The 26,692-nt window shown below is 39.4% G+C and overlaps 1 protein-coding gene across 1 annotated transcript in view; it reads left to right on the forward strand.

The window, feature by feature from the left end:
- Positions 1-26,692, forward strand: part of LOC149084433 (uncharacterized) — a 98,940-nt gene that overhangs the window by 13,434 nt on the left and 58,814 nt on the right. The window contains exon 2 of the mRNA XM_089235315.1: positions 26,165-26,266. Coding sequence (XP_089091441.1) covers positions 26,165-26,266 — 102 coding nt within the window. The remainder of the gene's footprint in view (positions 1-26,164; positions 26,267-26,692) is intronic.

Below are 26,692 nucleotides of genomic sequence, written 5' to 3' on the forward strand. Positions count from 1 at the left end.
CCAAGAGGACGTAATTTAGAATCAAATTGCGTCCACGCCAAGCCAAGGATGGCTCTACTTTTCAAGTTTATCAATGTTATTTTATTTTACTTTACGAAAAAACTAACTATTAACACACTTTGTCAGTGCCGTCTTAATACGTGGGCTCACCCTGGAACGGCCAGGGGGCCTCAAGTTTGAAAGGGGTGCTCATGTCAACGATATTTGGTCAAAATTTTCGAGAGCTTCAATATGTGGATAGCTTACTAGACAAGCATTTCTATCCAAGTACATGGTCTTAGAAAAATTATTGTATCCAGAGAGGGGGGGGGGAGAAGTCAGGGATTTCCAGTAATTGACCGGGTCAACTCAACGAAATCGGCAAGTTTGCTTATTGGCGACGTTTTTATGACGACGTGGCTTGAATAGCTTTCGGTTTGAGGGTCGTAACATATAGGGTGCGTAGCAAACAGTGGTTATGGCATTTTAATGGCGAACCGTTGATCCAACAGGTATACTTCCAGTTGGAAAAATTTTCCAAATAACGTGTAGTGATATGTCATTCATGTTTCAAGGTGGGGTTATAAAAAAATAACTTTTTATACAGTCCCCGTGTGCCGCATGTAGAAAGTTGTTGTCCTGTCTCTCCTGATGCCAACCAAAAAAAAGTCTATGTTTGCAAGTGCAATATTAACTGAGATATTTAAATTCCAAAACCGGGGAAAGGTGGGAAAAACATCATAACAAATGCGGGTAAAATCAGTATTCTTGCATTTAATGCTGCTTTTCTCTAATTTTCCTCCGTTTTCGAGTTATAATATCTCAGTGGGAGTGTTGCACTTGGAAACATAATATTTTCTTTTCTTTTTTTGGCATCGGGAGAGACAGGGCAACAACGTTCTAATTCGGTTTTGAGACACACGAGACTCTGTATAAAAAGTGTTTTTTTTTTTAATTTCAATAACTGTACTACACCAAAACTTGGCGTAGAAAAATTGGAGGTTTCAATACAAATTTATTCGTTTACACACATACAGAGAAACATTTAATTTTGTACAACATATTTATTATCCAGAGACTACGATGCCTGTATGGTTCCTACTATGCTTTTGGTGCAAGATCAGACCATAATATTAAACGGCGAACACGAGTCTTTACCAACCTTATTAGTCCGAAACTATATCATAAGCGTTTTGTTTTCCCTCAACAAGGACGAACGCGTTGAACGCGACGCGTTTTATGAACCCAGATCACGTAAATGTTTTGTTTTGTTTTTCTTTCAGCACGTGATTTGCGAAAGATCACTCCATCCGAGTTTGTATTTCGCTCTCTTAACGACGGCATTTCAAGCGTGGAATCGGCGACGTTTAATAAATTTTCGCGGTTCCCTTTTTCAACCGTGATATAACATAACCAGGTGTTAGAAATCATTATTAAAAATTCATTCTGTGACACCTGCAGATTTTTCTCACACACATAACAGCGTTCCAGTCGGCGAGCAATCGTTAAACGCTGATTCGACTGGAAATGAATGTTTTGTAGGCACTTTTAGGACGTAACGGGGTACTCACGAAAGCACTGTATTATTCATTCGACAGTCGCTGCACTTGTTTATGATGATGATCTCGTTCGAGAGAAAGCCAATTACATTTTAGAAACCACGAGCGCTTTCATGGTTTTGTCATTTTCTTTCCATTTCAGAATCAAAACAACACCAATTTTTAAATAAGGAGTTCCCGACTTTAAAAACCGAACCCAACCCCGACGTGCCACTGAAGAGTGTGATACAGTGGACGCTCGTTTTTACGAACCCGCGTGGACTTGATGATTAGTTTGTAACATCGAAAGTTCGTAAATGGGAGAGACGATGAAAAAAATGCCGGTAATAAAAAATGGGTTAGTCATTCACCTTTATTGATGTATGATTTCTATAAAAATCACTTTTGTTTGCTTCATCACAGCATTTTGTTAAATTATACGATTCCATGGGAATTGATGTAGGAAAACATTTTTCACGTGAATCTCGCTTTTCACTGAAATATTTTCAGGACGGAGGAACGCCATTTGCCGTAGAAACGATCTCTTTTGCTGATCTTTGATCAGAGGACTCAATGTAATTTTTTGAATCCTGTACTTTTTGGTTATTTCTGTCTGTGTAAGAGTTCACACATTGATTTATTTAAAAATATTCATCCGCTTCTCGAATTTTCCACTCATCCACACAAGTTTTCATCCACTGTCAAGCCCAATCTTTTTCGTTTTGTTGGCATTGTGAATAGGAAAGTAGACGAACAGCAGTTGGGGCTGAAATAGAGTTCGATCAACTCTCGACTTGGAAATGGCTTATGATAATTACCCAACGCAGTGTTTCTCAAATTGTGCTTTGCGGCTCCTAGGGGACGTCGTGGTGAGCTGGAGACATTGATCTGTGCGTCTATTCATGCTTTGAAGTGGTTGCTTACATGGGAAAATATATACCTAAATATACCATTGGGAGCCACATATGGACCCATGATTTCGGCAAGGGAGCCACGGATGACAAAAGTTTGAGAACCTTTGACCTAATGTATCATACCATTTCAGAAATCATCCGTTTATACAATCATAATGTTCGCAAAACGCTTGTATGTTGGTGATGACAAATTGGTGAACTCTTTACTTCCCCTCACTTCCTCTATTTTCTCTTAAGACCGGCTCTCAAACTGTGCGCCACGGCGCCTTGATGCGTCTCCAACCTTTGTCAAAAGCGCCGTGGAGCGGTGACACTTACAAAGATTTTTCGGAAATATTCTTTGTTAAAAGCTCTGGGGAGCCGGCTGAGCTCGAGAATAAGCATTGAATAGGAGAAAGGGGCCCCGCGGGTGGAAAGAGTTTGAGAACCCCTGTCTTAAGACACGTAGAATGTCCGAATTGCGCATGGCTATATAACAAGGGTAGTTTCATAACGCGCCGGTGTCGGTACCAGCTGACGTTATGCGTGACGTCATTACTCAAACAGAACCGAGCGCGGCTGCTTTGCTACTCTGTCAATTACAATTAGTTTCCAGTCGCTGCACTGAATTATTTCCAAAATTATCTTTTCGATTATTGTCATTAGTATATGTATATTTATTGGTTTGCTTTTTCCAACATTTTAAACACTTAAAAGAGAGAAATTATTAAGAGATTTGTTTATGAGGTAACTTCCACTGGGAGAATATTTCCTCTCAATCAATTTCAGTTGAATCACACGTTATTTAATTTGAATTGGATTAATTAAAAGTCAACTCGAGAAACATTATTTCGATTATCTTCAGAACTTTCTACTAATTTTCAATTATCTTTTTGTTTTATTTTAATTAGCGGTAGCTTTTAGAAAGAAGCCTCGGACTTCGTCATTGCCAATACCAGCTGCAACGTAAAAACATGTGAAACAAATGTGAAAATAAAACTGTTTAAAATTGTCATTATTGTTATTTTGAATGCTATATATCAAAATTTAACCCTTTGTTGTCGATGGCGTCACAGTGGAGGCATTCGCAAGTCGTCTTAGAAGTCGGTGCTGCCAGCCTGGCGGCATGATGCCATTCATGCTTGCCTGGCGAGTGGCACTGCGAACGAGGCTAGCATTGATGGTAACTAGTGGGAAATTACTCATATTCGTAGGAAAAATTAGCCAAAAGTTGTCCAAGTGGGAAATTGTGGAAAATACTTGACTACGTATTTCCCCCGGTAAATGTCAGTACATTTTTTCGGGAGAAACAACTCCGAAAAGTTAAATTTGCTTCGACTAGCTGGAACTCTCATCAGAGAAATTTGCCGATCGCAAAGAAATATGATTACTTTGCAACTATTTCTTGGATTTAATCCATTTCTTAACTAATAGATTATAAAAATACCACACGCGCATACCTGTGACGAACACCATGAACGAAACATCCCTCGCTTAAAACAGTAAATAAGCAACTGAAACGTAAAAAAGAGCACTTTTTATATGCTGCTGTCGTCTTGCTAAAACGTGCTTGAGCAGCGACGTCACGCAGTAGCTCCGAGACCCACTCCCACTGAGCTAAAGCGGCAAGCGCGACTTCAATGGGATGAAACAGCCCTCGTTATATAGCCCTGGGGACATAGAAGAGATTGCGGTTACGAAGACTGATGCTATAACAGTGAAAACTGATTTTCGCTAAAATGTCTGGTACATCCAAGTCAAAGTGCGGAATTTTCACAAAAAAAGGTGATCAATGCATTTTGGCCTCTGACTTCGAGTTATTCATAACTAAAAGCAAATCTGAGTGTTTCTGTAAGAATTCGAATATCAAAAATTTTAAATTTCTTGAAATAAACGAAGTGCAAAAGCCTATTTTTGTGTGCGTTATTGAACGAATATTGATACGGATTGCAGATTATATGGAACAATATTCTGGAACCGAATAAAGAAGCAGAAAGGTTCCTGCATTTTTAAAAAATTTGTTTTCGTGGGTTATGAAACCCATATTTCTTGATGCTTTTGAAACAATGTCAGTAATATGCTGGTTGAAATTAAAAGTCACACCTAGGCCCTTGATGTACCATACTTCCTCGAGCGTTTGACCATCAATATTGTAATTATACAGGACACGGTTATGTTTCTTACTTAAAGACAAACATTTGCATTTGGGAATATTTAGGTTTAACTAATTGATTTAGTTAAACCTAATTATTCATTACAACATGAAGGCCCCTTTTACACGTGTTAAGTGATTTAATAGTTAACTAAATTTTGAGTTGTTAAATGCTCAGAAAATTGTCCACACGTTTAAGCGATTTAGTAAATTCTCATTTGATAATAGGAGACCACGCTCATTAGCGCATGCGCAATTAATCAAAAAAAATCTATCGAACTTTATTCTACTTGACCACTAAATTACCAAATCACTTACCAACTAAACCCGTGAAATCATTTTAAATTGCTTGACAACTTAAAACTTAGTTAACTACTTAATCACTTAACCCGTGTAAACGAGCCTTAAGTTGTTCGACGGAATATTGCAGCGTCTCAACGTCATCTGTATTATCTATGACTTGGAAGATTTTGAAGTCAATCAGCATATATCAAACAATTGCAATTAACGTGATTTTAAAAATTATTGATGAAGACAAAAAAAAAGCAACGGGCCCAAATTGGACCCCAGAAGAACACCAGTAAGGCAAGGATAACGGGAAGATTTGGCGCCATTAAAACTTACTTGTTGATATCGACCTATGAGGTAGGATTGGAACTAGTTACCGAGGTGGCCTAAAAAAACCAAAAACCCTAATTTTTGAAAGAAGAATAGTATGGTTAATTAACGAATGGTTTTAAACGATTCTGGAATTACTTATTTCATCAATTCTGAGTTTCCATTTGGCACGATGGACTTATATGCTTAAATGACTAAATTTCATATTCTGTATGCGACTCGCGTACTTTCTGGGTGCAAATAAATTACTATACTATCTAAATCCAGATCTGTAGGGCCCTCTATTTCACAATTTATACATGTCTGATATCCCAGTATCACCAAAGGGAATTACCGACACTTGATGATAGTGCCATAATAGTTTACTGATAAAAAAAAAGGCAAAGAAAGCCTTATCAAATCTTCAAGAGATGTCCTAGAAGTGTGGTAAGAGAAGAGTATGAGGGCAAGAACTATTTTTATGTGGGCAACTGGAAAAGTTTATCTTCCCTCAAATGCATTTATTAACGTGCAAGGAAGCATAATATACCCTTTTGACACACAAAAATATTTAGGAGTAATTTTCGACAAACAAAAATAATCTCTCCCGCTTTTCACTGTTCTGTAGCCACTAGAAACGTCGAATCAGCTAAAAGAGTGAGCCCTTGATAAAATTTAAGGCTTAAAAAACGGGGCGCTTTCCAAAAATAACGAACTTAATCTTTACAAAATAATCATACGTCCTACGCAGCTCCTGGTTGAATATATGCTTGAAATCCCAATATTATTGCTCTTGAGCGCTTCAAAATCAAACTCTTAAAAAGATTTACCGGATCTCTATGGTCATAGGAAATAAACCTATACGTAGAGACAACAATATTTAGAAAAAAAAATCATGGATTAAGCTAAAAAGCACGTCAAGAATCGCTACGATTACGTTCAGGAAATCTCTAACTATAATACTGATATATTCAGACAAATAGTTTAAAAATTTTCTTGAGATTCCCCAGACCTAATGTCCCAGAACTTTCACATGTACTTGTTATTATATGAATCATTCTATACATCCTGGCTTTGCCAGAATTGTCATACAGTAAAACCCCTCTTAATGAATCCTCCCCCCCCCCAGATGCGGTCACCCCTCTTTTACGGCTGAAAAATATTTTCCCATTGTATAATAAATTATGTATTTCAAACCCCTGATTAACGGTCATCCCTTTTTTACGGACGAATTTTTTTGTCCCACCGGTGTCCACAAAAAGAGAGAGGTTTGTACTACACATACACACACTATTGTAGATACTTTATCATTACTTACATCAGTACCAAGCTATTATTCGTTGGGGATCGTAACTTATAATCTACTTCGTTGCTGCAATCAATTGTGCAATAATGATTAAAATCAAATGTGAATGGAATTAATGAGATTTATTACACTTCAAAAATATTTATATTACATTCATTCCGCAGTTTTTTTATGTGCCATTTTCCAAAACTTGGCTTGTAACTACCTCACGGAAGGACGAGAAACTATTTACTATTATTATGTGACTTTGGAGAAGATTCCATTTGGTAAATTGAATTTCATCCAGGCCAAATAACTGCGTGGGAATCGATAGCGAGGAGTCTGTGAAATCTTTAGAAATCAGTAGCAAGTTCGCGTGTTTTTTTTTTTTTTTTGTGTTATTAAAAAATACGTGATTTTTTTCTTTCTTCTCCTATTCGAGGCCGAGATTGCCTTCAAGATCAACCTGAATAATACAGTCTACGGGAATAAAGAAAAGATTAGGGGGCGTGGTCAATAGAAAGTCATTTTCCATTCAATTTTTGAATAGAATTGAACAAAAAGACCCGTTTCTGAAGATTCCAACAAATGGCTTTTGGTAAACTGGGTCATGGAGGCAGCAGAAGGTGCCGATGTTTCCGAGTTTTTTTGACACGTAACGTTTGACATATGTCCATTAAGACAATCCAATTTCTATTGGGGATAATTTAATTAGTTTCTTTTCTCTTCTCTCTTGAAACTAACTTCATAATTAACTTTTGCCTCGCGAAATTACCTGCGTGCACGTGGTTCCCTATTCTTATGAGCAAAGAGCTTGGAGATATTTAGAGAAAGCGTGGCGATTACGTTGGTGCTTGAAAAATGAAGAAAATAAACACTTTTATTGTCTCAAATTTCCAAAAAAAAATACCGGATAGAATTTCGATAAAATTCTCAATAGATCCGCAAATTTCAGGACAAAGTCTCTGGACAATTGCGCTCAAAATCGTCTTGAATTTATAATTTTAACTTCGTCACTTGTTTTCATTCTTCCAAGAACGTCTGTTAACATCGGTGTGGCCGTCTAAAGACCATCATGAGGCCCCGGGCCAAGTGATTTTTCTGAGGTCCTACCTTGCAAATTCTCAAAACTTTCAATCAGATCTCATTTTTGCGAGCCCCCTCCCCCCCCCTCCTTCCTTCTTTCGGTCATTGAGCCACGACCGGGTGGGCCCATGCGTTAAGACGGCACTGCATGATCACCGAAAATGTTGATAAAGCTATTGGTATTGTCACTTTCTCTGTACGACACAAAAGTGTAATACGGTGGACTTTACATGGGCATTACATCTGAATGAATTTCATTAATCAGCTAATTAATTACAGTATCTCGCGATGATAAATACTTTAAAGCCCAATTTCTAATGGTACTGACAACGCAGATTTAGAAAAAGTGCCAACAACTGCTTAAATTTGGTGGCACGAGAAGACAATGTTGCCTCTCGGTTTAACGATAATCCCTCTACAACGATATATTTTTTTGGACTGCACAATATCGTTATATCGAGCTTTCACTGTAATTTATCAAGTGCATTTTTTTTTCAAAAATATCATTTTCGATAAATTATTATTGAACTCAATATACAAGGTGCCCTATAAATGCTAATGCGGCTTTTATCTCATCAACCGTTCGTTATAGAAGCATGGTTTCAATTTAAAAAATTCTCAAAATGTGTTCTGAAATTACCCTGTGCCATTGCTGAGAGTGGAAATACAATGTGTCACAAAAAAACTGCATTTTTATACGGTCTACCCGTTCTCTAACTCCCAATTATAGAAAGTTGTTGTCTTGTCTCTTCTGAGCCGAACATAAGAAAAGTCCACGCTTCCAAGGGCAATATTTGCTGACATATTCTAATTCGAAAATATGAGAAATGTTGTGGGAAAATGCAGGATGAATGAGGGAAAAGAAGCGTTGTATGTGTCCGTTAGTTTTTGCTGCTTTTGTTTAGAAATTGAATTTTCTCTGGATGTGTTATGCCAAAACTAATATTTGGAAAAATCGTTTTTCTTTCCAAATATTAGTTTCGGCATAACATCCAAAAAATAAATTTCCAAGTGTATTTTGGGCCGAAAAAAATACCGTCTCTTATTACAAAAACGCCAACTGGGGCGAAAATTGCTGTAGTTAAAGACTGCGATGTCTCCACTCAGCGCTTCACGCTACTAATGCGTGTTATAAGGAATGGAAAAAGTGTGTCTCCGAGATGCATTGGATAGCGCACTTGCCCGGTATGCAAGGGAATCCGGGTTCGATTCCCGGAGGAGACAAATCGCTTTTCTTCACAGTCATAAAACCCAGAAAATTCAATTTCTAAGTATATTTCGGGCCGAAAAAATACCATCCCTTAATATTTTTCGCTGTTATTTCCCAACTTTTTTTTCAATTTTCGAATTCAAATATCTCAGCGAATACCACACTTAGAATCATGCAATTTTTTGATTGGCTCAGGAGAGACAGGGCCAACAACGTTGTAGCTGAAAGTTAGAGAACGGGTAATTCGTATGAAAATTTAGATATTTTTATTTTGTGACACACTGTTTCCACTCTCAGCCATTGGTTTGAATAAATAGTTAAGTCCCCCGGAGGCACCCGAGTCCTCAGGGACAACGTGCTTATATCACCGAGTGTGACAGAGGATGGTGTGTCTCGGTTCCTATCACTATCACTCAGCAATGGTACAGGGTAATTTTTTATCGCATTTTGAACATTTTTAAAATCGAAATCATACCTCTACAACGAACGGTTCATGAAATAAAGGCCGCATTAGCACTTACAGGACACCCTGTATAATCAACCTCCACTGTTGTAAGAAAAAGCGTTTTCATGCGCTAAGATACAAATACGACTTACGTTTGAAGGAATAATAATACTAATAATTCTCTCGAATGAAAACTCTCAAGTAAAGCAAACTTTTCCATCTGCCATGATTTGGCCGATATTTCGTGCGGCCACGGAACATGTCGTAAAACATGGCGTCTGATTTCCCAAGAGGATTTTCAGAGATCGCGTTTTCTAGTTAACTCAGATCTAACAAAGCACAGTAGCATTTTGGCAATGGTAATGACGATTTCGAATGTTCATGATAAATCTTTGAACATGAAGGTCACGGCATCTTGACACAGAAACCTTCTTGGCTTGGAAGCTCATACTTTTAGACCATGCTGAGTATGACCTAGATCTGTGTAATCGCGGTGTTTTGATTGCAACGATCTGCATTAGACGATTTAAGTCGAAATTGTTGTAGAAGTTTGGCGTAAAATAATTTTGCTTCGGAGCTTTCTGCAGCTGTAACGAAAATTGTTACACATCATCATCATTGTTCTGTTCATTGTTAGTGTAGGCATACTTTTCAAAGGATGCGTTCAGCTGATCTGCTAAAAAATAATTAGTCCGAAAATCAGCAGTTAAAGGGTGGTTTATGACATAGTAATATAAATTGAGTTTGGCATTTCGTACTTGGACATATTTTTTTCTAAGAAATTACCGGGTACGGGGTATGTTCCAGTATAATAGCTGAGCGCCCGAGTGGCGTGGTGGTAATATGCTCGTCTACCACCAAGAAGATTGCGGTCACGGTCCGAGGTTCAAACTCGAGGAAGGATATAGATGAGATACTTTCCCTAACGAGCTTGAGGCAACCACCGATAGACAGCGCCTTCATTTCCAACCCATCTCATTAATGGCAGTAAATTGCAGTATAGCGATATGGCCAGAGTTGGTGAAGTAGTATAATAGCGAGGCCACGCTCGTGTCCAGTCCTGCCCAATACGTTCAGAGGTTGGTCATGGGAGAGTAGCGTGATAGCTCCACCATTTGCAATGATCGTCAAATGTTTGAGGCTGGTAGGTATTGGAAAGGTGGTCGAAGATAACGACCAGGACCTTCCAATCAAAGATGCAGATGACAGCACTACACATAACACATAACTACACATACGCGCACATTCCAACATGTACCAATTCGTTAGAAGTTCTGCACAGGAATATGGACGAGGTGCATGTGTAATGCAGTAGTAGTCCAAGTCAAAGGAGTCGCCTTTCTATCCGTTCTTCCAATATGTCTGGCCATACATCTTTCGAAGAACGCCAAAAGTCACAACACGCGTTGGAGTGTTAGTGTTCTTGGAGAATGTTCTCTCTGGAAGCAAATATTCTGCAAGGAACACTGGGCCAGAGTGTAGTCTGTCTATGCAACTAGTGCTGCAGGAGAAGGCAAACATTGGAAGCCAATATTTGTGAATGAGTCACAGATGAGGCTTGTGACGCTAGCTTTATCTTAAAATAACACGAAAATCCGGCCAACAGTCGTTTTAACTTAAAAATGTGGAATGCGGACGTCAGTGCCCATTGGAAAACTAAACACGCATTATTCTGACAACATAACATAACTACGTTAGAGATTATATATGCACTCAAAAACTTTCCAACATGTAGGAGTTTGTTAGAAGTTCCCCAGAGAAATGATTTTACGACGATGTGCGTATGGTAAAATAGTATTGACTTATGATGGCTTATTATTCTTACTTATTATGAGATAAAGCTATACCCCAGCTGCTACGAAGACAGTGTCCCGATTCCACCTCTCAAGCTAGGGCCACTCTCATGTCCAGATTGCTCAAATGACCATTCGCAAATATTTGCTTTCATTCCCCCCCCCCCCCCTGCTGTAATGAAGCACCAGCGGTATAGGCTGGCTGCACACTGACTGGTTCAATGTTCTTTAGAGAATATTTGACGTCACTTTTGTGACGTCAAGCAGTTCACTTTTCCTGCCGAAATTATTAATAATTAATAATACTAACCTGCTCGGAAAGACATGTTGAGTTTGTAAAGCCTATAATAGTTAATTATTTAATTAATTAACTATGAGATCCCGGCTTTGACCAAATTCCCGACTCTGACGACGTACATGCATTTTCACTAATCACATACATATACTCCATACTCCCTTGTCTTTTTTCTCCACATGGGCTCCCGAGGGGCCCATTTTGAGGGCAGCTAGTGTCCGGAAACGGATAGGCACTGCCGAAAATCTTCACTTCACTTCACTTCACATTACAATAACCTTTGCCCGGTGCGTCTCAATGATTTCGGGGCACCAAAAATTTTTATAACCCCACCCCCCCCCCCCCACTTAACCAAATTTTATATATTTTATGAGGGGAGAGGAATCGGCATCCAATATTTCAACATATACACGAATGCTGAGAAACATCCATACAAAAAATTTCAAAAATGTAGATTAGCACAAAGAAATTGATGGAAATTCCCCTCAAAATAATTTTGAACTAGTGAGAGAAACAATTCCCGAAACTAATGAAAATTTTAGAATTGATGAATTAAAACTAATTCAGAGTGCGGCGGCTCAACAAAGACTGTGGCCAACAGTCGCCAAGTGCGGGGATGACGCGAGAGGATGTTTGTGACTCGACAGACCTGAGCTTAATGCTGATTCAGTATGTTGTGTTGTCTATGGTACATTAGTACAAATATTCAGTCACTACACATCACTCACTTCACTTCTGAGATATAGATGGCAGCACTGAAAAATCATACACAAGACTAGATACGCACTCAGACTGTTAGGTACACACATAATTCCGACACAACTCACTAGGTAGTAAATTGCCTATGGCAATAGATCTGAGTTGTGCTCGGTTTGAATAAAAAAAAAATGTCTATGGTACATTAAAAGCAGATTGTTACAAGATAAATAATTTCAGCACCAATGAAAATTCTGAATTAATTAATTCTAATTAATTCAAGAATTGATAAAAATTCAGAATCAACGCAATCAAAATTGTACAACTGACTGAAATTCAGAGTTAATGAAGGAAATAATTCTAGAATTCATGAAAATTATTATGAGCTTGTGAAGTTAAAAATTCTGTGATTGATGAAAACTCGAATTAATGGAAAAAATTATCCCAGAATTAATGGGAGAAATTCAGAATTCACGCAAGAAATAATTAAGAACTGGTGAATGCCTCCAATAAATTACCGTGAGTGTGGAGGCCACACAAAGCACGAGGCCTGGTGCGACCGCACCTTGCACGCACCCTTATGGGCGGCTCTGACACCATGCAGATGGGCGGGTGAAAATTTGATGGAAGCCGTACGAAATCATGGACGTCTAGTGCATTTGCTACAACCCTTCAAGCTGGTGGAGGCAGATGTGATGGTTTGAGAAATGTTCTCCTAGCGTGCTTTGGATCAGAAGCATATTTACAGTGGGGCTTAGCGGATTCTAGCCCAGAGAGGTAAAGAAAATTAGTGGAATGGAAGAAACGCGGTAAAATTTATATGACCCAAAGTAATCGTATCAATATACCTCTATCTAGAGAGACAGGAACTAGATCAGTGAGTGACCAAACGAGTGATCTACAGAGAATATGTGAGTGACCAAAACTGTTTACAAGCATGTGAGTGACCAAAACTGTTTACAAGCATGTGAGTGACCAAAACTGTTTACAAGCATGTGAGTGACCAAAACTGTTTACAAGCATGTGAGTGACCAAAACTGTTTACAAGCATGTGAGTGACCAAAACTGTTTACAAGCATGTGAATGACCAAAACTGTTTACAAGCATGTGAGTGATTAAAACAGCGACCTAGAGAGCAAGGAAGCAGGTCAGTCCACGACGAAAAGAGTGACCTATCCAGTCTATAAGCATGTGAGGACCAAATAAGTGGCCAAAAAAGCAAGAAACCAGGTCTATCAGCAACCAAAAAAGTTACCTAGAGAGCAAAGGGCCTCCAACTCCTAATCAGAACATGGTCCGCCGCTCTGTCTACCTGACCAAGTTTATCCTGTTATATTGATGGTGCATCCCAATAGCGACGGCTGCTTTCAATAAGGAAATGCGACCTGAGATAGTGCTGATATTGTACAGCATTTGTTTGAGGAACATGAAGATGAGTTTGCTTTGCTTATGTGCCCCCCCCCACCCCACAATCCCCGGATCTCAATCCCATTTAGCATTTGTGGGATGAAGTTGAAGTAGCCATCTATTTCTTAACCCTTTAAGCGGTTATCTTATCTTTATCTCATCAACCATGATCAATCCTAGAGGTATGATTGTAATTTAAAATAATGCTTAAAATATGTTCAGAAATCACTGTGTACCAGCGTATACTCCCACTCTGCATCAGTTTGGACAGTGGAAATACAGTGTGTCATAAAATCATAAAACAAAAAATCTAAATTTTTGAGACCGCCCCCTGTACTCTGACCCCTAATTAGAAAGTTGTTGCCTATTAATTCAAAATGATTCAAATATCTCCGTGAATATAACAATTAGAAACATGGTTTTTTTTTTTTGTTTTTTTTTTTGCGTTAGGGGAGACAGGGCATCAACTTTATTATCTGGGGGGGCGTCCGTGTGGGAGAGAAAAATGCAATTCATTGAAAGACGGGGCGAGAAAATAGAGTTCAACTCATCTCAATGAAATTGATCTCTTCATAAAGGATATTCTTCTGTCCGAGGGGTAACTCCGAGTGCATGCAGTGCTATACCGACTCTAGGGTAAAATTAGAAACTGCATGACCTAATAAACAGGAACGGTAGAGGTCGGACGGAACTTTACCGGAAGCATTCCGTGACCCATCATTACGTGCCGATTATATTTGATGAATGTGGTTCAACTCAGCGACAGACACACTCACAATTATTATCCCAAGAGTGCATTGTATATCTGTGATAGATAATTTATTCTGCGTTTAAACTTAGAATGCGGTTTTTGTCATTTCCAATTGGTCTAAGACAGTATCCGTTAACTTTTTCACCGCTTAACTATATGTGCTCTTCTCACAGCCGCTGTCTTTAACGTAAGGCGCACAAGCCATATTTAGCCCTCGGAGATTTTTGAGGTCGTTCTATTTTGCAATCTAAAAATGTTTAGGATATTGTTAAAAACATTAAAGACGGATGATTAAGTGGGATTAGTGCTCGAGTGGCGCAGTGGTAAGATGCTCGTCTTCCCCTATGAAGATTGCCATCATAGTACCATGGGTTTAAATCCAGCCAAAAGAACATCAGAAAAAGTTCTTTACCTATCGACCCTTGGGGGGATCCGGAACTTTCGCCCCCGACAGTTTGTTCCAGACATCTTGCCCCTGGAACGTTTCGTCCCCGTTACATTTGACCCCCGGAAATTTCGCCCCTGACATTTCGCCCTTGGCGCGTTTGGCCCCGAAAAATTCACACCTGACATTTCACTTGCCCTGAACGTATGAGTGACCGTATGAGTGATTGACTGTGTGAGTGATCGAGTGACCGTATGAGTGATTGACTGTGTGAGTGACCGTGTGAGTGATCGAGTGACCGTATGAGTGATTGACTGTGTGAGTGACCGTGTGACCGTATGAGTGACCACGTGAGTGTGAAATGGACTGTAGGAGTGCGTTAGTGACAGTACAAATGACTAATCGAGTTGCAGAATGACTCACCACGTGAGTGACCGTATCAACTAGTGTGCAATTGACTTTATGAGTGAATGACCGTATGAGTGACCACGTGACTGACCGAATGGCCGTATGAGTGACCAAATGAATGACCTCATGAGCGACCAAGTGAGTGATCGAGGGATTGACCGTGTGAGTAATCAAGGGAGTTACCGAGTGATGAAACGTTTGAGTGAATGAGTGACCAAGAGTGAGTGACCGATTAAATCTTATGTAATTTTCCAAGTGAGTGACTGAGTGATTGAGCATATGAGTGACCAAAGGAGAGACTGAGTAATTAACCGTAGGACTGACCGAGTGACTGACCGAATGGACGTATGAGTGACCAAGTGAATGACTGCATGAGCGACCAAGTGAATGACTGCATGAGTGACTAAGTGATTAACTGTATGAGTGATCAAGTGAGTGATCGAGGGATTGACCGTGTCAGTGATAAAGGGAGTTACTGATTGATGAAACGTTTGAGTGAATGAGTGCCCAAGAGTGAGTGACCGATTAAATCTTGTGTAAGTTTCCAAGTGAGTGACTGAGTGATTGAGCATATGAGTGACCAAAGGAGAGACTGAGTGATTGAGCATATGAGTGACCAAAGGAGAGACTGAGTGATTGAGCATATGAGTGACCAAAGGAGAGACTGAGTAATTAACCGTATGAGTGACCGAGTGACTGACCGAATGGACGTATGAGTGACGAAGTGAATGACCGCATGAACGACCAAGTGATTAACTGCATGAGTGATCAAGTGAGTGATAGTGGGATTGACCGTGTCAGTGACAAAGGGAGGAATTGAGCGATGGAACGTTTGAGTGAATAAGTGACTGACCGCATAAGTGACCGAGTGGTTAACTGCATGAGTGACCAAGTGAGTGACTGTATATGTGACCAGGTGAGTGACGGTACGAGTGTTCAAGTGAGTGATCAAGGGACTGACCGTGTGAGTGACCAAGGGAGTTACTGAGTGATGGAACGCATAAGTGAATGTGTGACCAAGTGAGTGCCTGCATGAGTGACCGAAAGATTGATAAAGTGAATGACTGCATGAGTGACCGAAAGATTGATAAAGTGAACGACCGTATGATTGACCCAGTGAGCGAGTGATTGACAAAGTGAGCGATTGAGTGATTGGCAAAGTGCGAGGGTGGAGTGTCTGCAAAGATGATCCTCCTCATCCCCTCCCTTTTTATAGGTGGTTACGTAGCACTGAAAGACCAAGTGACTCACACTTTAATTGATTCTAAGAATTTGGAATTTTCAGTTTAAGCATAAAATATTTTTCCCAAATTTACGACTCACACTATCATTCATATATTCACTCATACGGTCACGCGTACGGTGAAGGTAGGCAAAATGACAGGGGGTCAATTTCCGATTCACTTGATTACTCACTGAGTAACTCATATGATCACTCACTGGGTCACTCATATGATCAGGACAGGTGAAATGTCCGGGGATAAATTTTCAATTCAAACGATCACTCACGTATTCATTCACTTGGTCACTCATGCGATCAGGGGGAGCAAAATGTCACGAGTAAATGTCCAACTCACTTGATCACTCATGTGGTCACTCCCTTGGTCACTTGTACCATCATTCATATGTTCACTCTTACAGTCACGCGTACGATAAGGGCTGGCGAAATATCAGAGATAAATTTCCGATTTACTTGATTACTTACTGAGTCACTCATATGGTCACTCACTGAGTCACTCATATGGTCAGGGCAGGCGAAAGGTCAGGGTGAAATTCCCGGTGTGAAATGCCCGGGGCGAAATTTCCGGGGGCTAAATGTACCGGGGTGAGATGTCAGGGGCGAATTTTCCGGGGGCCAAATGTACTGGGGACGAAACGTGCCAGGGGCGAGATGTCGGGGACGAAATGTCGGAGGCGAAATATCGGGTGCAAAGGTACCGTGAACCACCCTTGGGTGACCACCGATAGATGGTGCCTTCATTTCAAACCCAATTCCACTAATTAGAAATTGCCACATGGAACTATATGGATGTAGTTGGTGTGCGGAAAGTAGTGGTCGGTTAAAAGTAGTAGACCAGTGAGCGACGGAGCACGAGCCAAAACAGTTTTGGGGGAAAAGTCGGCATCTGCAAAAGCACATGTACCTACGGAATTCACAGAAATACTAAAAAAAATACCTTCATGGAAAAATAATTTCGGATTATTGAAAAAAAAAAAAAATTTAGAATTAATGAAAAAGAAATAATTTCGAAATTTATGAACGAAATTTCAGAACAACAATAGTAATTCAGGAAAATAATTTCGGAATTTTTTTTTGAAAGAAATAATTTCGAAATCAATGAGATAATTTCGGAATTATTAATGGAATTTTATTTCATAAGTGATAAACTTTCTAATTATTGGGAGAATAATTCCAGAATTGCTGAAAGAAATAATTTTTTAAACAATTATTTTCAGAATTTGTGAAAGAAATAAATTCGGAAACAGCGATAAAAATTATTTCACAATATTGATGGAAAAATTAATTTCAGAATTATCGAAAGAATCACTTGAAAATGAATGTAAGTAATACTTTCAGAATCGAAGAATTAGCGGAATAAATAATTCGATTAAATATAGTAATTGTAAATTAGTTAATCAATTTAATTAAGTAATTTCAGAATAATAAAAAGAAACGATTGATCACAAGTTTTTCCAGCAGAAAGAAATGATTTCAGAATTAATAAAAGGTGTATTTTAAAATAAAAATTTCATAATAAAAGGTGTAAATGAAGTCTCCAATTTTTTTTGGGCCCCCGTGTGTTCACTCTTCTGTTAAGATAAAACACTTTTAAATGTGGATTCTAAATACCTGAGGTTGGTGGCCCACGAAGTTTCAATTTTGCCCACAATGTCGGAAAGTTTAAAGAGCCCCGTCGTACACATTCCTCTACGGAATTTCTAACGAATTGGTTGGTACATGCAGGAATGTGCGTCTTATGAATTGTATACGTGAATCTAAAACGTATTTATGTTGTCAGAATTGTGCTTGTTTCGTGTTATTGGGAGTGGTGTGGCATGTGTCTTCCATATTTTTAAGTAAAGATGGTAAAAGCTCGAATTTTTCCATGTTATGTAAATATCGTGTTGCAGGTCTGGGGAAAACTTTTTGTAAATGAAAGATCGGCTCGCGCATTTACGCCTCGAAGTTGAAAAACCGCAGAAAACAACTTTCAACCGACCATCACTGTGCAGTGAACGGGGTTCAAAATGAATAGTTGAAGTAATTTCTGGCCGGCAAAAAATAAATAAATAGATGGAAGAAAAAATTCATTGTAGGAAGTAATTTGCGTGGACCAAAAACTGATGATTTTCTAAAAGAATAGCACGATCTTATTAAAGAAATTCCGGGGTTTCACAAAAATGTTCAGCATTACTTCATGCGTGCAGCCCTTAATTGTTTGATCTAATTTAATGTCTGTTTGCATCCAGAGCAAATAAGCCAGTGGAAATAATAAAATACATTTTTGTTTCATCAATTAATAAAAAAGTTTCGTGATAAGTTTGTTAATAAAACAACAGCACTTGAAAATATTCGATTAATCTATTAACGTTTTTGATTAACCCGTCCAAAACTTCAATCGATTTCCAGACCTTACCCTTCCCCCAATGGGTACAATTCTTTCTGTCAGAAATTATAAATGTACCAAAACAATGTTCCCAACATGGCTATTGTCGTGCACAGGAGTCTCACTTAATCCAGCTGAAACCGGGACAATTCACTACCTACGATGCCAACAGATGGCGACTTATACAAGGATGACGTCACTCTCCGCTATCATACGAAGGCTGTTAATATATCATAACAACTGGCTGTTAAAACCTTCGTATGGTAGTGGAGAGTGACGTCATCCTTGTGTAAGTCGCCATCTGGTGGCAGCGTCAGCAGTTGTGAGCTCCGCCTAAGTCTGGTCCGGCCGTCCATGTACGGTCCCTTTCAATGTACACGAGCTCCAAGGAAAGATTGCGAGATTCGGTGCCTCTGTAGTCTAGTGGTCTAGGGCGTTCACCCAAAAAGTGAAAGGACGTGGGTTCGATTCCCCGCAGGAGCAGTTCACTTTTTCTCTTTTTCCAAAATATATCTTTGCAACAGCCAGCTGTTAACACCTTTCCTTGTTTTCTTGTTATTCCCGGTTCCAGCTGGATTAAGTAAGACCCCTGTGCATGACAGCTATAATAGATGTTAACCCTCTTACGGTTCAGCCCCCATAAAAATGTATTGAAAATATAATAATTTTTTCTACAAAAACGGATGTAAATTGGTGCTGTTAGCATATTTTTAATTGAAACAATACATCAGCATAGTATTTTAATCTATTATACGGGATTTTATAATTAGCTAAAATGATTATTAGGAAGGGTGAAATATATAGGGTGATTATAATCAAAGTTCCCGTACTCTGAGTAGTTTTTCCTCAAAACTGCTTATCTGAATATACACACAAACTTTTAAGATATCTTAATGAGACCATGGGAGAGAGAAATTTATGAGAAAAAAAAAGTTCAATTTTTGACCACCGAGCAAAAAAAGTAGCGTTTTTTTTTCTTGTTTTTGCATTTTACATTTTCTCATGGTCATTATAGCTTATATACCAAGTTTCACTGGAATACGTCCACCAGAACGGGCGGTATATAGGTCTGAGTGGTGTCAGTATACCGAAACTACTCAGACCAATGTAGCACCCGATCTGGTAGACGTATTCCATTGAAACTTGATACATACGCAATATGGACCATGGGAAAATGCAAGGGAAGAAATGCCACTTTTCACCTGGTGGTCGAAAATTGAACTTTTTTTCATAAATCTCTCTCTCCCATGTTCTTATTAAAATATCCTAAAAATTTATCTGTATCCGGATAAGCAGCTTCGTAGAAAAACTACTCAGAGTACGGGAACTTTAATCACTATCACCCTGTACTTGTCTTGATTTCAGTGCTCCGAATGAACATATAGAATTTCCCTTAGCAAAAAGTTGAATAGCTTTTATACTTTATAATTTATTTCCCATTTCCCTCAATTTGGTGCGATTTTATAACTGTGAACACCGAAAATTTCAGCAGCTTTCAAAAAATGGCGCCAAGAAGGAATCAACTCTTTCCTAGATTTTAAAAAACTATTGTACTTATAAAGCCGTATTTTGTTCTCTCTGAAATATTGTGTATATATTTATGAATACGTGAGACCACAGAGAATTCATTGACCTAGAAGAGTAGAGTAAGGGTATCCAATGTGTATGTATCACTGGCGTAGAAAGTGATGTGTGCTGACACATAAATTGAAGTGGCGATTTATCCATAGATAACTCAAATTTGACACCGCAAAATTGTTCGTTTCCAAATAACGGCTAAATATAAAGTTCATTAATTTGAAGAAACACACGGTACGTTAACATATAAAAAGAAACGAAAATATATACACGGACACATAATAAAATGGCATCTTAACTCTGCAAGAAACGAAAGCCTTCTCCCCCTCAAACAGTGAAAGAGAGGTAAAAAAAAGGCGCACTCCCAAAACGATGTGTTCGCAGATTTATGATATTGAAATGCCAACACCTACGCACTCTTGTCGACAGCACCGCCACAGTACTCCCCCGCGAGTCCGAAGCACGTTAAGCTTGATAAGGTGTTACAAAACGAACTTTCCGTCCATACCTTGTGACTAAAGGCCCGTTTACACGAGACAAGTGCTTTAGTTGGTAACTTAATTTTAACTTACCGATTCTTCTTGAAAGTGTCCACACGATAAGTGGTAAGTAGACGCTCATTGGATAATTTTTACGGAGGTGAGCGCAGTTAGCGCATGCGCGCTTCAGTCTACTCAAATCCACGGAGAGAGAGAGACGCACAACGCGCGGGAGAACAATAGTAATAATTTTTTATTTATCTGGCACTTAGAGGGGTGCTTTTTTTAAAGCAGCTCTCTAAATTTAATCTATAGAGATGGTATCTTTATGTTAAATATTTGATCATGTATTTTTACAATAGATGGCAGCAAATTCGTTCTGGACGAGAGAAATATTCGAAACCCCCCCCTCTCCAGTTTTTAATATATAAATCCTCCCCACCAGATAAAAAAAATTGAAGATTCAAAAATATATAACTCCTGACATCAAGTCGACAGAATATTCCATAGCTTTTCCCAACATCGAATAATTTTAGCTTGTTTGAACAAGGTAATTTCCATTTCTATAGTTCAACAAACATTCATGGCGAAGATATTTTTCAATAAACTTGAAGATTGTGTCCTCTGGCCACCTCACCATCCAATATTTCGGCGGAATTCTAGCGAAACTTTAGGAGACGACGGAGCATGAACAGGTTCACGCTTGAGATCAAAATAAACCCCTCCGTGAGAGAGAAAAAAGACCCCTCCAAGAGCGGCAGGTCACACCCACTGGCGCATGCGCATAGGTATACATAACCGGAAAAAATAAAACCGTTCGTATTCCCTTACCAACTGAATCACTTGTGCACTTTCCAACTAAAGCCGTGTAAACGGCCCTTATCGTCTGCATACATTGTGTCGTACTTGGCAACTTAAAATTAAGTTGCCAACTAAAGCACTTGCCTCGTGTAAACGGGCCTTAAGCCTTCTGGTGAAGCTGGAGCATTACATAGAGATGGTTTGCAAATATTAGACTCTGTGTATTCGAGAGAATTAAACAAAAATGCAGGTACACGGACATACAGTAAAATGGCATCTTGACTCTGCAAGAAACGAAAGCCTTCTCTCTCGAACAGCGAGAGAGAGGTAAAGAAAAGACGCGCTCACGAAAACGTTGTGTTGGCAGATTTATAATATCGGAATGCCAACACCTACGCACTTTTTGCATCATTGCCATAAGGACACCGCAAATTTATCTAGATCAACTTTATTATAGAAATATTACTTTAAAGTATTTATAATCGTCAAAACCAATACGCCATCTACAGAAATTTTTTTTCAAAAAATGAAATTTACTGTTTTCTTCACCCGAATCATAATATCAAATATAAATATATCAGCCTACGTTGTACTTGCCCGTTATATTCTGATAAACGGGCAAACTCATCATCGTCCTCTTTTGTTCGAAGTGACAGTTCTTTTGTTCAAAGTGACGTCTGATCGTATTAAAAATCGGCATAGGGAACAGAGATTGGCTGTAGTAATAATACTGATGTCACACTTCCGAAAAGATGGCGTATAAATAAGTACTGTGATACATAAATGCACATAGTTCTCCAACCAGGGAGTCAAAATTCCCCAGGTGACAGAACCAGCTCGACAGATTTGTAAGATTTTTGCACAATCGCACATTGTTATAGTTTGAAAATATTGATGGTGTAACCAGGACCGCAACTGGAACGATTTACCAGGTCTACTTCCCATTTTGGTGCTCCCTCTTCGTAATTTTTTAACGGACAATTAGTAAAGCCAGTGCCCTTTCTCTTTATTGAGACAGAGCGGCGGGCTAGTTGCTGTCACGATCCCAGGTTCAAACCCGAGGGAGGATATAGATAGGATATTTCCCTAACGAGCTTGAGGTGACCACTGATAGACCGCGCCTTCATTTCCAACCCATCTCGTTAATGGCAGTAAATTGCAATATATAGCTATGTGGCCAGACTTGGTGTTTGGTGAAGTAGTAGAGCGGCAGGCCACGATCTGATTAAGGGCGGTATTCACCGACATGGTTTAAACTATGGTCACAATTGTTTGATGAGAGATCGACACGGATTGGTTGAATTCAGGTTTTTAACCAATCTATATTGATCTCTTATCCAAAAATTGTGACTACAGTTTAAACCATGTCGGTGAATACGGCCCTTAGAGGAGGAGTTTCAGCGCCCGGGGTATGACCCCCTCCGCCCTCCGTTATTTGATGCCCTGTGCGTAACTATACCAAAAGATTCGGTTTTCGTATTCATCAATGCTGCTCCATCTATACCAGAGGCTACCACTACTTAACCGAACATGTACCTCGTACACATTCCTTTTCGGAATTTCTAACGAATCGGCACATGCCGGAATGCGTGTTCTGAGTGTATGCTTGGCCCTAACGTATTTATGTTGTTGAGTTGCGCTTGTTTCGTGTTCATGCTGCCATCTGGCTTCCATTTTCTGAAGTAAGGATGGAAATGCTTGAATTTTCATGTTTTGTGAGTATCGTGTTGTAGGCCTGCCTGCTCTCTGCGGAGAGACTTTTTCAAATGGGAGATCGGCTCACATTCGTGCCTCGAAGCTGGAAAACCGCAGAAAAAAAAAACTTCACTGTGCCGTCAACGGGGTTCGAACCTGGATCCTCGGGACGAGAATCCAGCACGATGCCCACACGACCGCACAGCGGCTATACCAGAGGCTGTACAACCTCCGGCCCGCGAAAGGTGTTTCGGTAGAATCAATACATAAAACACACACACGCACGATAAATACCTAGGGTGATCATATTTCTTCATAAAAACACGGGAAATTGGGATCTATACGGGATATTACCAAAAAAATTGTCGAATACGCATAAAGTTGCTAATTACAGCGAAGAAAATTGTCAAAGGCAAGTAAATTTGCTAGAAACCGCTAATACAAATACAACGCCACAACAGGCAAATTGCCCAACGAGGTGGCTGACTTAAGAACATCATGGATCCCCGAGCCATTTTTTTGGAGGCCCTACCTACTACTACTACTACACCACACCCCCCCCCCCCCCGCGGAACCCCCCAATGAATCGGATCGGTACATGCGGGAATGTGCGTGTACGTGTAGTGAAACCTGACGTGAAGTTTGTGTTGTTTCTCTGTAATGCTTGTTATGTGTAGTGCTGCCATCTGCCACTAGTTTCTCTAACTATGAGTGAAGTGTTATGATTGAATGATTTATCGTTGTAGGACTGTTGTTCTCTGTGGCGAGACTTTTTAACGGGGAGATCGGCTCGCATTTGCGCCTTGAAGTTGGGAACCACAGAAAACCAACTTCAGCCGACCACCACTGTGGGGTTCGAACCCGGATCCTCGCATCGCGAGTCCGTCACTATAACCACTCGACCACCACAGCGGCAATGGTCGAAAATAGATAGCTACTTCAAGTCGCAATGGGATAAAAAATTCATTTCAAATAATCGTTTATAAGACACGATAATATTTCACAATGGTGTGAAGTGGATATGTTTACATGCAGTAACTAATTATGAGCATAATTACCATAATATAATTCATAATTTACGAAAAAAAATTTATCTTACTTCTTGAGACCAGCCACCTCGTTGGGCATTTTGCCTGTTGTGGCGTTGTCTTCGTATTTGTATTTGATTTTAGAACTAAATTCATATAAGCTTCGTTGGAAATGAGAGAAAAAAACGGGTCATTTTATATAAAAGTTGGGACGGCCAAAAAGTTAAAGTAATGTCCCATAAAATACAGGTCCTATGGTCACCCTATGTATAGTCCTCCTACCACGAGATGAGATTTGGCTACGGCACGTGATGTCACGTCAAACGATTCTGTTTTATCCTAGAAGGACATGCCAATCGTGAAAGCTCAGTCACTGACGAACTTTTCTCCGTGTGCAATCGTTTTACCAAAAAAAAAATTGAATAAAATCATCCGACGTGACGTGACATGACGCAGCGAAAATTCATCTCGTGGTCGGAGGACTATATACGAGTTTCTGGCCCGCGAGTGGCAGAAATATCGTTTATCTGGCCCACGGACTGAGAAGGTTGTGTACCCCCCTGGTCTACACGAATATTCAAGTATCTATGAATCACCTACAGCTACACGATATTTCGCAACACCGGGCTACCACCGTAAAGTTAATTCGCAACATTTGTTTTATTCCCGCAATGGTATCGGGATTTATGAGACCTACCATTTAATTTATGAGTGCTTCTTGCCTACTGTGTATTCGGATGATACTGCCGCCTATATTCTCAATAGGAAATGAGAAACTCGTGAATTAAGTAGAACCAGCTGTGATTTACTTCTTGAATTTGGGTACCTAAAAGAAACAATTATAACCGACCAAAGCTGTTATGTCTCATAGTGACGCACGTATGCGGCGCATTTGCTATACTGTACTGTACTGCATTTTAATCATACTGCATTTGGGCATTATATCGAATCACGCTTGAACCCGTGTATTCCCTACACATGAAAGATTAGTTCGCTCGAAATTTCTGGCACTATAACCCACTGGTACCACAAATGTGTGGGTTGCTTTTTCTCACTGCAGAATTTTTTCTTTTGACCTCAATGAGTTAAGTTGTAGCTGGAAAGATTAAGTTTTGAGTAAGAAATATGCTGAACATTAACTTTGGGGGCTTTCATTAGAGGGCAGCACTTAAAGTTGAAATTTCAGAGGAGATTTTTAAGATGCTCTCTACGGGAAAGTACCTCCGGGAAAAGTGTGATTTATTACATCAAATTTAGCAATAAAATTCTGGAAAAAATTGTGTGTGAAGATGAATATACACTGCATCCTCTTGGCTGAAAAAAAATTGAACGAAGTGAGTTTGTGTTGATGAAAATATAAAAAAATTGACAATTTGAAGAAAAACAGACTTCATATAGAAACGTCCTCTCCACTTGTCAATACAAGATTCATCGAAAGACTGGTTATTTGTGGAGATGAAGATTACAAGGAAGAAAATTCATCACTGCCCCCACGAGGACTCGAACCCCGGTCTCTCGCTTGCCGGACGAGTGCTCTACCATCTAAGCTATGGAAGCAGATAGAACATTTCAACCTTGGAGCGTATATATATGTTGACAGGCACCGTACATGGACGGCGTCAACAATCAACTAATAGCTCGTGAATGACAAAGGCCAACCAGATGGCCATATGCATATAGAAATTGTCCGGCAAGCGAGAGACCGGGGTTCGTATCCCCGTGCGGGCAGTGATGAATTTTCTTCTTTGTAATCTTCATCTCCACAAATAACCAGTCTTTCGATGAATCTTGTATTAAAAATAGACTTGTTGATATTTAAGATTCATCGAAAGACTGGTTACTTTTTTATACTAAGACTGGTTAAGTTCTATATGCGTTGTTGATATTTGTTTTCAATGCATTTTTTGAGTCTGAAAAATACAGAAACATTTTGAAAATTCCAAAAAATACATACTTGGGTTCTGAAAGGGAAAACGGGATTCGACTGTATTTTTCTACACAATAATTTTCTGTTTTATGTGCGGAATTAATTTATGAATTTTTTTTTCCCCATAGGAGCTTGGATATACACCCTTGATGTACGCCGTGAAAGACAACCGTGTATTCATGGCCGAGAGGTTCCTCAACATGGGTATGGACATAAATATCAGAGCTAAGGTAAGATTTTGAGATGATTCTCAGCGTGTAAGCATGAAGGCATTCGTTATTATGCATGTTATTCCGTCCTTAAGCCTCGGTTAATTACACGCATTAAATTACTCATTAAATTAAAAACTGCAGGATGAACATTTCCTGGGCACCGTAAGATACTCGCCTGAAGTACCAAAGGATATTTAGAGCTGTCGTGAGTTCGATACCCTGGGTTCGTCTTTGTTAGAAACTATCCGGACACAGGAGTACAACAGAAATGGCGACATGACCATAGAAAAATATTGCTACCGCAAAGAGTACTACATCAAGATGTTAGCGACCAACCTCTCGATGAATATTAAAAAAAAAATGCCGTTCGGAATCAGCAATAAATTGTAGATCCCGGTTTAATTAGCCCTCATGTGCAGAAAATGACCGTGGTGTGACAAAAAT

Source organism: Pholcus phalangioides, unplaced genomic scaffold (genome assembly GCF_987345545.1).
Source record: "Pholcus phalangioides strain wild (caught in Gottingen) unplaced genomic scaffold, Ppha-v1.0 ptg000008l_1, whole genome shotgun sequence".
Lineage (NCBI taxonomy): Eukaryota > Metazoa > Arthropoda > Arachnida > Araneae > Pholcidae > Pholcus > Pholcus phalangioides.